This window comes from Gymnoscopelus microlampas (genome assembly GCF_963454915.1).
Source record: "Gymnoscopelus microlampas genome assembly, chromosome: 14".
NCBI classification, from domain to species: domain Eukaryota; kingdom Metazoa; phylum Chordata; class Actinopteri; order Myctophiformes; family Myctophidae; genus Gymnoscopelus; species Gymnoscopelus microlampas.
The window spans coordinates 18,058,296-18,071,885 of NC_139951.1; the positions used below are offsets into that span (position 1 = coordinate 18,058,296).

At 41.3% G+C, this 13,590-nt stretch overlaps 1 protein-coding gene across 2 annotated transcripts in view; it reads right to left on the reverse strand.

Annotated features, from left to right (window-relative positions):
* Window positions 1-1,527: 1,527 nt before the first annotated feature.
* LOC311060649 (double C2-like domain-containing protein alpha) overlaps window positions 1,528-13,590 on the reverse strand; it is a 56,202-nt gene continuing 44,139 nt past the window's right edge. For both annotated transcript variants that reach the window (XM_084078896.1, XM_084078895.1), the window contains 4 exons: window positions 12,392-12,591; window positions 8,794-8,875; window positions 3,634-3,730; window positions 1,528-2,137 (listed from right to left, as the gene is read on the reverse strand). In XM_084078896.1, coding sequence (XP_083935022.1) covers window positions 2,001-2,137; window positions 3,634-3,730; window positions 8,794-8,875; window positions 12,392-12,591 — 516 coding nt within the window. In that variant the 3' untranslated portion in view covers window positions 1,528-2,000. The remainder of the gene's footprint in view (window positions 2,138-3,633; window positions 3,731-8,793; window positions 8,876-12,391; window positions 12,592-13,590) is intronic.

The window sequence follows — 13,590 nt, forward strand, 5'->3', positions numbered from 1 at the left end:
CGTTGCTGTCCGGCGGAAACCAGCTAACTCAATTTTTCCGCTTTTGCTTTTTTTCCATAAATCAGTGCTATTGAACACCCTTTACGTCTGTGTGTTGATAAAAAGAAATGTAACCAATGAAAAGTATTAAAAGCGCTTCTGACAAAACCAGCTAACTCCATTGGATCCTCAAACTTTCTGCTAAACCAGCCAACTCCACCAAAGGGGGGTGGAGTTAGCTGGTTTAGCTGACTCCAGGCTCCACCCCCTTTTGACCTCCAACCTCATTCTGAGCTTGAAGGTCCTTTTAGCTGTTCTTATCAATGATGAACAAAACCTCCTAAGGGCACGGTCCCACCGCACTTTTATTTTACCTATGGGGCGGAATCTGCCAATGCTTTGTCAATGCAAATGCGTGGATTCATGCTCTTGCGCATTGTTTCCATGAATCCACGCATTTGCATTGACTAAGCATTGGCAGATTCCGCCCCAGAGGTAAAATAAAAGTGCGGTGGGACCGTGCCCTAACTCCACTTTTTGTTTTGTTTTTGTCATTTCCTGAAAAATGAACATTTTGGTTTTAGCTGGTTTCTGCCGGACAGCAGAGATACAGTATAGGACTTTAGTGGTTAAGAAAATCCCCCTTCTCTTTCTTTTACAAATCGAACCCTGATTATGTCAATTACCGTACTTTGCTCCACAAAAGAAAAACAAAAAACGGGCGCATCACATTCTCATCACATTTTACACCAAACATGCAAATAATGACTTACACAGACCATAACATGGAAGAACCATTTACCGTTTGTTATTAGGTGCACTCTCTCTTGCATTACCATCTGCAGGCAATTGGATGGAGATCAAATAAATCCATTCAAAATGTCTGGTATTAAGACCACTTAGAATTCTCTGGAAGCATTAGGCATAATGTTATTGCAAGGGAGATGTAAGTATAGGCAGTGACTGAGATGGCTATGCAGGCGGAATTTTCAGGTTAGAACAAATCAGGTTTTAATGAAAGGTCCAAATCCAATTTTAGAAAAACAAACAAACTGGATGGATGAATAATGAGGGCTAAATTGCAGATTACAGAATAATATGAGTCACTATCCCTGTTTAATTTTCTTTTCACATGATTTAAATTAGCTTGACAGTTTGGGGTCTACTATATGAAGCATGGCTGTAAATGACATGGATAAAAATTGAAACAACAAGATGGACAGATTTCTATGAATACCATTAAAATTCCCATTGTGTAAAGCTATACTGTTGACGTGGAAGGTTTCGCAGATTTGCATCATGTCTTGTATTGTATGTAACAGGCATGACTTGGATCTTTCAAAGAAGAACTTGTCCATGAAGAGCACTCTTCATCATAGAACAGTGGTTCTCAAAGTGGGGGGTTGCAGGGGGTCCCCAGCTAAATTGGTTAAGATTGCATCAAAATCAGTTCAACCATTTAAACCATATACGGCTATATGAAAATAGCCGATCTACAAGCTCACAAGCTCAAAGAAAATCCTGGAAAGAATTGGATACATTTTGAATAGTTTTTAATCATATTAAAATCACAAATATTGTATGAGGGTCCCGCTGGCATAAAATCCTTTCTGATAGGGGCCAAATACATTTAGGGGTCCTTAACATGAAAAAAATTTGAGAACCACTGTCATAAACAGTTATACAATATGCGTATACTTATGAATCCAGTAGCCAAACTGACAGATTTGCATCGATAAGGCCTTAAGCCTAAGCTATACTCCATGACACGACGCAAAACTGATTTTCAGTTGTTTTCAACAAGCAATGGAGTAGAAATGATTCTTTAATCCACTTTTCATATCCCAAGTGTATGAGGATCCCCCACCCTCCCTTAGGTTGCGGAATTATTCATAACACAAAATAAGGATATAAATCTCTCAGAGTCATGCAGTAAATCTCCAAAACATGCGGTGAAATGTCTCTCCATCCAGAATCGTCAATAGATCTCGTTGGGTGTTAGGTGTGGTTGGGTGCACCGCTTATTCTGGCAGTGTGGAACCAGGCAGCTCATTGGTCAATGTGTGCCACCGCTCCACCCTGGTGCCTTTGTTCTTCAGACAGTCTATCCAGTGTTGGAGCGTTTCCCCTTGTGAGTGACACCCTAAGGACACTCCTCCTAGTGGGTGCAGACAAGGGAAAGAAATGATGTGTTTAAAGACACCAAATAATGGTGTCCCACAAAAATCATGTTTTTTGTTTTTGTTTGGTTCATGTCTTTTTGAAGCTTCCCCATGAACAATGCTGGTAGTTTCTTGCGCTCTGCATATCTCAAATGCATTAATATAGTGTTTAACAACTAAATGTGGTCTTTGGTCACTATATCCAGGTTTGACACAGACACATACAGTAGTTTAACATAGTTTGACTCCTTTAACACCTTGATAGTAGAATCCTCTGACCCCAGCCCCCACCCCTACTCTCTCTGTAAATATACCTTGTGATTCTACTGAGCTTTATTCCAATATGTTTTGTAGTATATTTGTATTGTATTGTTTTGTCTGTATTATATGTATTACTGATGAATTGACTACAAAGGACCACGATGGAAACAAGCCCCTTTTGTTATCCTTTTAGCATAACCTGTACTACCTGTACTGTCTGTTAATAAGCATGTTAATAAAGTATTCAATCAATCATCACAACACGGACAGTCTGTAATGTCACAGGCCAAACGCTAATCAGAGGCTCACTAAATGCATAATTTACATGCATTGATCAATGAGGAGGTATGCAGGTCAGTTGAGCGATACACAACGAGCACTCCAACATCCCTGACATGATGCATGGGTCCCGTCAATAAGGAGGTGACTGGCTTGCTATGTTATCATTGCAGGGTTTTCTTTTCAGATTGTTCTCTGTGGATATTTGTTGAATTATCCAAATTCTGCAGGACCAAACGTATACATATTCATACATACTGTAATACTAAAGGAGGCCAAAGCTCCTTTAGGGACATTTTTATTGAACAGAGATAATTTTTCGAAGGATTGAAAACACACGTGGGGTCTTCAAAACAGAACACTACTCTTGGTGATAGTATAAATTGTTTAAGATCTGAAGTCTTCTGACAATGTCTTTGGCAAAATCTGTTGTATGTGAATTATTATTGCATTATTAGTAGCTGCCGGGCATGATGTCATGTGTAATACTGACAATGATACTGACAATGATACTGACATGATACTGACAATGATATTGACAATGATACTGACATGATACTGACATGATACTGACATGATACTGACAATAATATTGACATGATACTGACCATGATACTGACATGATACTGACATGATCATGTCAGTATCATTGTCAGATACTGACCATGATACTGACATGATAATGAACAAGTGTTTTAGTAAATTAATGCCCTACTTCATCATACTACAGTCTCACACGAAAGTAACAAAAATAGCCGATCTACAAGCTCACTAAACGTGATCTGATATTTTTTAAGTGAAAGTAGTTAAGTGTATCTGTGGGTTTTATAAATATTGACCAATGAAAAGTATTAACAAGATCTTGTGTCTAAATTAAAACTGCATTGGGTCCATTGGAAGACTGAATAGTAACAGTTTTGGACAAGATTTCCACCGTCCACTCTCAACTCACCTATGAAGTCATTAGATTTTCCAAGGTCATAGTCCCATACAGTAACCTCCAGTGTCTTGGTGGAAAGCTCTGTGAAAGAGATCTCATAGAAGAACTCCTGCGCACAAAGGAGAAAAGCCAGTATCCATACATTGGTCCGTCACATGGTCAATGCTGCTTCAACAGATCAGCACTGATAGAGGGCATGAGCTTCGAAATAAAAGTTTTTAAAAAACCTATCCATCTATAGTATGTTCAGAGTGGTTTTGAGGTACTGTGTATCAATATTTAGGACCTAATAAATACAAGCATTTAAAAGTTTCAAGCTTTTATACAGTATACAGTTTGTGTTAATCTTCATACATATTTACTGACCTATAAACAACATCTTTAAATTAAGGCATTTATTGATTAAAACAAACCAGAATCATATAATTATAAGGTCTTGATTGGTTATGCTGAACTGTAATGTAGAAGTGACATAGAGTGCATTAACACTGGCAATTACATTTTCATATTGACAGTGTGAAGGCTCGTGCACGCCTTCAGTTTCTGTAGTAAATATCCAAGGCAATTAAAGAAAGAACTCCTGCACGTTGTCCTTCTTCTAAATAAACATAATTAGAGAGCTTCATCGTGTAAAGATGAGAAACAAAGAACATTCCAGACAGATATCCAACACCTCCTCAGGTGAGGCCAATCAGGGACCACGAGCTGTCAGCAGTGTATGTACTGTATCTATTATATCCTCCTATAATTCTGCAAACCTCTGTCACTCAAAATCTCTCTGTTCTGCCCGGTTCTCCTCAATGGCTGGAGCAATTGATCTGCATTTGCACACGGACCATTGACCATTAGCATATCTCTGCTGTCCGGCAGAAACCAGCTAACTCCAAAATGTTCATTTTTCAGGAAATGAAAAAAAGTGGAGTTAGGAGGTTTTGTTCATCCTTGATAAGAACAGCTGAATGGACCTCCACGCTCGCAATGAGGTTGGAGGTCAAAAGGGGGTGGAGCCTGGAGTCAGCAAAACCAGCAAACTCCGGTGGATTTAGCTCAGGGATGTCAAACATACGGCCCGCGGGCCGGATCAGGCCCGCTAACTAGTTTAATCCGGCCCGCGAGATGATTTTGCAAAAATTAAAAATTTTCTTTTTCTTTTTTTTTTAGTGCCAAAAATGTTTTAATTGTTTTTTGGCCAAGTCTACACCTGCAACCACACGTAACTTCCACTTTCCTCTTCTTCTTCCTCGTCTTTGTATTGGTATTGTTTGTGTTGGAGCGCCTCAGTGCGGCTGCAGAGTTCACGTGCAACCTCTTCCAGAGAGAGATAGACACTAGAAACTCTGCTGGAGACACAAAACAAACTGTGTAGACTTGGCCCTTTGAAATAAAATGTATTTTGGCACAAAAAAACATTTTTTTTTTCTTAACGGTTATCGATTAATTAATCGGTAAGGCCTAACGGTAGGTAAATGGTTAATAAAATGTCTCCATTTGGCCATCCCTATTTGTGAAGTTTACATTTTCAGAATGTGCTTGCACTAACTAAGACTAAGTAAAGTAAACAAAGAAAACTATCTGAAGTTGTTGTTATTGTTATTATTAGTTATTATGCCATGATTTTACCGGTCCGGTACCGGTCCGGTACCGGTCCGGCCCTCTGGCCCTCCTCCATGTGGCCCCTGAGCTAAAATGAGTTTGCCATCCCTGATTTAGCTGGTTTAGCAGAAAGTTTGAGGATCCAATGGAGTTAGCTAGTTTTGTCAGAAGCACTTTTTAATGCTTTTCATTGGTTCAATATTTTTTTTACCAACACAGACGTAAAGGGTGTTCAATGGCCCTGATTTATGGAAAAAAATGCAAAAGTGTCAAAATGGAGTTAGCTGGTTTCTGCGGACAGCAACGATATTCATTGAATATGGTATTGAATATATTGGAATACCATATTCATTGAATATGGTATTGAATATATTGGAAGGGGTCCTTGGGGACAAAAAGGTTTGCGACTATTGCTGTACAGCACATAGCCCAAAGTGTGTTAATACTTTGACTGCACACATCCCCGGGTATGGACTAGTATAATTTATGGAATCTGTGTGTGTCTGTCAGTCACACATAATTTGTTCCAGGCAGAACTCAGACTCAAACTTGGCGTGCGTGTCTCATATAACTATGAGGTGTGCAGAGCTGAATGGTAATTCAGACAGACCAACAGTTTCCGAGATACGAAACAAAATGTATATCTGTATGTCGGCTCGGGTCTGTGAAAGAGGCAGAATTTCTTTGTGTGTGTACGGGAGATTGTATGGATGGGCTTCCCTGATTGGCCAACCAAAACAGTCGGCCTCACAGATTGGGCGTCACATCAAGTATGTGTCGCTAAGCCTATATAAATCCCAGGTTGGTTAACCCGACCTGTCGGTAGAACTTCGCATAACATTTGTGCCGCATGTCCCCAAATAGGGCGCCGTCCTAATTTAGCTAATTACAAGACACATCCCACCTCAAAATAGCCAAAAGGTTACAAAAACAAAATATTGCCACATTCAATCATATAATAGTACAAATAGAGACTAGGAATACATTAAGAAGAAAAAAAATCACACCTGTGTGAAGGTAGCGGCGCCTTTGATACATTTTGTCATCAATAAGTGTTTATAATGTGTTTATAGCCACGTGTCACGTGAAGCTTGACCAATCACTTTGTTGACGTGTCTGAACAATCAGAACGTTGACGCAAAAGCCAGGTATAGAGGGCTACCGCTCTATACCTAAAGGTATAGAGCGGCTAGCGCCGCTAAAAAGAATGTAGAAAAATATAGATTTAGCGATAATGAAGAAAATGTACTAAGATCACACAAACTGGACTTCAGTCCCTGGGCATCAGAAGATAATGAATCCTTAGTCTTAGTGAATAATACTTCTGGTAGAAATCAAATAGGAATATTCCCTGTCTGATCACATTCAAAACTACATTTTACACATTAAGTAGCAACTCATCATTAGAGTCTCTACAGCAGTGGTTCTTAACCTTTTCCATGTCAAGGACCCCCAAACTTATATGTATTAGGCTGCAGCAGACCCCCATCTGAAAATATTTTGTGCCAGGGACAGAATCGAGACAAGACAGCTAAACCCCATAATGAGTTCATCCTTTATTTGGCAGGTTTTGTATAATTATAAATATAATGACTTTTGTTTTGATAATCACTTCTCTGTTGAGACATCTGGCATGGTTAGATTCGTGCCCAGCAATTAAAGACTTCAGGGGAACACGCACATTTTGTATATAATTATATTTAGTAGCCGTCTCAGCCCTCTTCCCAATGAACAGTAAAATCCTCAATGTGTGAATGTACCCATTTGTAACTTTGACAGCGTACAAATGTACAAATGGACCCTTACGGTACGGCTCCATTTGGTATGGTTACATTTGTACCCTTCTCAGAGTTAAATCAACACTGAGGAAATTACCCCTGTGGAAACTGTGCACAAGACCTCCAAGAATAAACACTTTATCCACACACAGGCAAACAGTTCCCTATCAAAAGAGTAATCACCTGATTCTCCACTCATGTAGTTTACATGCTGCGTTGTCCTTGTGGTTTATCACATGGAGATAAAACCCATTAGAACATTCCGATGCATTTCCCAAAGAAATGCATCCGTGAACAAGAGTGCAATACACATCAATTACCCTGATTATCCTGTATGTTCTTTAACAAATGAAACCCCTCCTTTTCCCCTCTAAACCAGTGGATATCAAAGTGGGGTCGGAGGGGGTCCCCAGATAAATTGATAGTTGGGAACCAAATGGACTCTTACAGGTCTGTAACTCTGCAGTGCACAAATGGAACCTTACAGGTCTTTAACTCTGAGAGTGTACAAATGGAACCAAATGGGCCGTGAGGGTCCATTTGCACACTCTCGAGTTATGGGGGTCCATGGCCCTAATGCAAAATGCATGGTTTGTATATTATTGGAATTATGAAAGAGATTACATTTATTTTATATATGAATCAATGTTAGTATATAAATATGATATTGTTCATATTGTAGAATGTCCATTTTGAATGGTGTGATGTGTCTTCTAATTAGCTAAATGTATACAGACTGCTGACAGCTCATGGTCCCTGATCGGCCTCTCCTAAGGCGGTGTTGGATATATTGTCAATTCAGAATCTGTGGTGGGTGCTCAAAAACATAGATACACAATGAGGCAAGTCAATAATTCAGATTTCAAATTATGAGCGATTTTTCTCAAGTAGACAAAACACTGAATGGTCTCAGCTTATATACGAGCTACCCCAATGGCTTCCTACATAGTCATGAACCCTTTGTTTAACTCAGAGTTTAACCTCTTCGGCACGAACCCCTGGCACTAAGCAGGAAACTTCTCACAGCAGGTAAGCAGGAACCTACTCGCAGCAGGAAACTTAACACACACAGGAGATCACGAGAACAGGAGAGATCAAAGTGAGTCTCGATACACATCCTCAGCTGCTGCAGGAGGCAGCTGTCAGCTATTTATATACAGTATATACATGAGTTCATATTAAATGTTCACTTCTCAAAAATCCTCGTCAATTATCTGTCTGGAATGTTCTTTATTCCTAATCTTTTTCTAATGGTTTAAGCTCTAAGGTCCGAAATATTTTTGGGAAAATTGTATTGCAAGTTCAATTCTATTTTGATAAAAGCTGGCATCTGTTAATGTGAAGTCTACTTGTGGAACTGTTTGCCATTTTCTCTAGAAGAAGTGTAATTTACGGTTAAACTAATGATGTCTACTTCGGGAGCCCTTTGTCTAGAATGTCAAGATCCTAATGGCTAAGGGAGCAAAAAAAGAACAATATTGTGCAAGAGAATGTTATAGTTAGTTATAATTGGCAAGAGAATGGGTGCTGATACTTGGTATACAGTATGGTGTCTCTGTGGACCGCCTATAGCCCTAAATGAGCTGTTCCTATACAACATACCACTGTTGCAAACCTAGAGGGGTTCAAAGTCCCTCGGGTCTAGACACACAAATATATACACGTATATGCTTGGATATGGACACACACACACACACACACACACACACACACACACACACACACACACACACACACACACACACACACACACACACACACACACACACACACACACACACACACACACACACTTGCCTACCTCATTAAACTCTGGGTTAAGTGTCTTTTTTATGACCGCTGTTTTGTGCTTGGATTTCTTCTGCAGGTCTGGCTTCAGGTACCTGAGACAGAGGATTGTGATACCATTAAGTTATGGGCAACAGAGCAGAAATCTCTGTTCATTGTCATTCCTAAAGCAGTGCTGAATGGAGTGTTCTTGATCCAAATGTAAAGACCAATACCATTGAGACGTCAAAGGTCACAGTAAAGTCTGGTACAAACAGCAAATAACCATTTCCACTTTGTTAAGGGCTGACGGCTGACACGTTTTCTTTTTCTTTTTCTTTTTCTTTACTAATTGGCACCACAATTCTAACACCACAGATTAAACAAATCTAGGTTTAATCAAGGACTGCAGCTATCGATTCTTTTCGAAGTGATTATTCTATCAATTACTTTGGAGAATTGAAACCAGCAGATGTGTCTAGCAACGTGTCTCATTGCCACACGTTGTGAGCTTATAGATCTGGTTGTAGATCAGCTAGATTATGAATCGATCATTTTCATCATTTATGATCATTTAAATCGATTTGTTCGATTAACCACTGCACCCCTATAGTTTAATCCACGATTACTGAAATGAGTCCTTTGTACAGCGTGTTCCTTCCTTAAGCAAAATGGCACACTGAAATACGCAAATAGCACTAACAGCACAGCGGTTCATTTCTCAAGATATTTTTAAGCCACAGCCACAGTGAGAGCATAGCGAATCTCTCACATTTACTTCCCTCCCGCCACCCACAGCTCGTATAGTGTGTACGCACATACAGTGCTGTATGTTCCCACACACTCTCAGACACAACAAAGCAGCTGCGGAGGAAGCTTTTACCCACAGAAGGTCAGAGATTGAAAATGTGTGCATACGCGTCAATAAACAATTTGTAGCCTACAGTCTTATTATACTGGCGATTCTCAACCTGTGGGCCAGGCCCACCTGGTGGGCCATGAGGATATTGCAAGTGGGCCCCGAAATAATTGGTAAAACACTAAGATTTAGAAACTTAAAGTATATTGATCCAAGCCGGAACGCAATTGATTGATTGATTGATTGATCGATCGTTAAAATAAACATGCTCTGAAAATACACGTGGCCCACCCGTCTGACCGCTTATAGGCTGTCATGTTAATTGGTCAGATGGGTGGGCCGCGAACGCTTTCAAGATTTTCAAGTGGGCCCTGATCCAGAAAAGGTTGAGAACCACTGTCTTCTACTGTATGTCCACAGCAAAACTGACATGTGTTAGAGAGTGTAAAAATGTAGCGTGGCCTAACACAAGGGATTTTACTGTGACGATGGTGAGAGGTAGAGAGAGGGAGGAGAGTAGGGAAGTGTGACTGTATAGAAATGGGATGAATACGAGATTAAGGGACACAGCGAGAGGAGAGGCACTGTGGCCGTGTGTGTGTGTGTGTGTGTGTGTGTGTGTGTGTGTGTGTGTGTGTGTGTGTGTGTGTGTGTGTGTGTGTGTGTGTGTGTGTGTGTGTGTGTGTGTGTGTGTGTGTGTGTGTGTGTGTGTGTGTGTGTGTGTGTGTGTGTGTACATGTTTTTACTATACTTGTGAGAGGACAATTTTTCTGGTTTCCATGGTTGATTTATACTTGGTGTCACACACCAAAAATAGCAGATCTAGAAGCTCACAACGCCGTGCACTGCGACGCGTTATGAGATTGTAGATCGGCAAATTTCGTTTTTAGAAAATAATGTACAAAATAGCATTCATCCTAAAATGTTGATATCCTCACATGTATAGCAATACAAACGTGTGTGTATGTCCGTACGCGCGCGTGTGCGTGTGGTGGGGTTGTACAAACATATTGGCATATCTATTTGTATGCTGCGCTTGTTCTTTAACCACAGGGTGATATTGCTGCTGTTGAGGAATATGTCATCCAAGAATGTCTCTACGTGTGTGTGTGTGTGTGTGTGTGTGTGTGTGTGTGTGTGTGTGTGTGTGTGTGTGTGTGCGGTGTGTGCGGTGTGTGCGTGTGTACAGAAAGCGCGAGCCAAAGCATGATGTATTCTATGGCATTTTACTTATTCCTGGTGCAACCTCTCGAGGTCATCAGCGACATTCAGGATAACATTAAAGCGGTGGGCGGTTCAGCCTATTTGGCCTATATAGATTATGTGATATATGGATTCAACATGTCTCATTCCGCCTCCTCTCCGCCCCCCACACACACACATAATATAGATATATATATATACTGTATATCGTTGCTGTCAGGCAGAAACCTACTATCTCCATATTCTAACTTTTTGTGTTTTTTCCGTAAATGAATGCCATACGTCGCTACGCAATCATACCAGAGCGTCACACAAAAGTATCAAAAGTAGCAGATCCACAAGCTCGAAGCGCGGCGCTTCTGAGCTTGTCGATCTGCTACTTTTGCTGCTGTTGAATTTGAATCCTGAAAAGTAACAGTTTTGGACATATGAGGTTTCCACCCCCACAGAGACAACATACTTTCTTTTGCACAGAGCAGCTCTCTGCCATGAATCACAGCATTTGTCATACTTTTGCAATTTCAGTGTCCCCTGTGCCAATTTGTCCTGCTGCCCACCACCACCACCATTGGCTTAGAATACAAAACAACAGTAGATCACATGAGGATGTGTTCTTCAATCTATCAGACTTTTAGAAGGGTGTCAATACGTTTGTAATTACTTTGACGGATGAGTAAAATACTTGACATGGGGCTTCCAACTACAACATGGGAGGTGCCCTCATCTATCTCCATTACTTCTAATCTATAGGGTTAACCTAAACCAATCCATCACTGGGTCAGCAGCAACAATAGGTGTCACATGGGTCCAATCGGAGCCACTGGTCAACAATTGCCCCACACAGCTATTAAGGAGGAGAGGGAGATTGGGGCCAGATAGGTCATGTTGAAATGGCTGTGCAATGGGGCTTGAAAGATATAACGCCCCCATCAGTCTTAAGAGTGCATTCATTACTGCCAGTGGAAAATAGTATACCATTTCATAATAGGCTCTATGCACAGCAGCCATATTGGAAGGAAATTGAACATCTTCCTTACTTCCTTCACAGGTGTTACCAATGATGCTAATGAAGGCTCTGTTCCATTTTGTGTAGCACAGTGGTTCTCAAACTTTTTAATTTGAAGGACCTCCATAACTCTGAGCGTGTACAAATGGGTCCATTTGGTCCAAATGGGTCCATAACGGGTCCATTTGTACACTCTCAGAGTTACACACCCGTAAGGGACCATTTGGAACCCCCTGAAGGAACCATGAGGGTCCCTGGACCACACTTTTGAGACCCATTGGTGTTTCTAATGAACCAACATGCACAACATCAGCACCCTGACTCTGTTTGACCAGAATGGAAAGGAGCCTTAATTAGACAGTATTATTGGCAACACCTGTTAAGGAAGTAAGAGGAGGCCCAATTTATTTCCAATATGGCTGCTGTGCATACAGCCTATTCCACTAAATACAGATATATGGAATACAGTTCTATTGCTTTGGACACGTTCGTATGATCACATGTAAAATGCAACCAATACAAATGAAACAGCATGACCTTCACATTAAAATGTGGTGTCCTCACGTTTTAACATAGGGGTCCGAGAAGCCGTTGACATCCATGGCTGCTAGGTGGGCACAGCGTTTCACGCCTACACAAAGGCCGCCACGGGCCCTGTCCTTGACCTCGCCCTGGAGATCGCCCTCACCGGACGGGGGGAGGTACTGCAGGCAGAGCAGCAAGCGGCCCCTCTCCTCCAGGCTTGTCTGCTGCTCGCTCTCCCACTGAGAGAGAGAGAGAACGTACAAGAGGAGAAACCGGGTAATGTTTAGAAAGGCAGAGAGTTAACCAGAACAAAACAACAATGATGTGCAAGCTCCATTTCCTCCATTATTCTGCAGCTGTTGGATGTTTTGCATGTGATTTCAACCACTTAAGCGCCTTTGTGAGATGATTTGTCCACAGTCAAACAGGTCGCACGACTATAGACAGGTTTCCTGTTAGTAAACATGAGAGGAATATGACCGCGCAGAGGAGGGGGAAGCCTATGGGTGCGTTTGGAAATTACGCACCGGAGCACACTCGCCTATTAGTTTGTATTGGCCAGTGCGCTCACTGCCGCTCAGGGCTGTATTTTCGAACGCGCCTTTCACCCGGGCATGCGCAGATTGCGCATTCTGCTCTGTGATGACGTCGCGCGGAAATCCGTCGATAGGCTCTATGCACAGCAGGCATATTGGAAAGAAATGTGGCCTCTCCGTTACTTCCTTCACAGGTGTTACCAATGATACTAATGAAGGCTCTGCTCCATTCTGGTCAAACAGAGTCAGGGTGCTGATATTGTGCATGTTGGCTCACTGGAAACACTCTGCTACAGTGGGTCTCAAAAGTATCCCTCACAGCTCTCAAGTTATTTATTTAGAAAAAAGACCCTCAGAGCACAGTGAATCTGCCCTCTCATTTGTTCCTGCCATCCACAAAGCTCGGAGATGTAGATAATTGACATCCAAAAAACATCAATTATAACAATGAGGCGGTAGGCGACTGACACCCAATTCTGTACTCTAGTCTTATAGTATAGACCTGTCACAGAGATAAAGGGAAACGTCATCCTTTAAAGCCTGGTTATTATGTGTCGGTGACAAAGTGTCGCTTGACAAAAATAACGTATTTTCAACTGGATGTTTTCAGCGTTATTTTCAAAATTGCAGTGGTTGACCTGCTGCACCGCGTGTGTGTGCCACAGACAATATGGCGGTGTGATCAACACCGACATACACCTG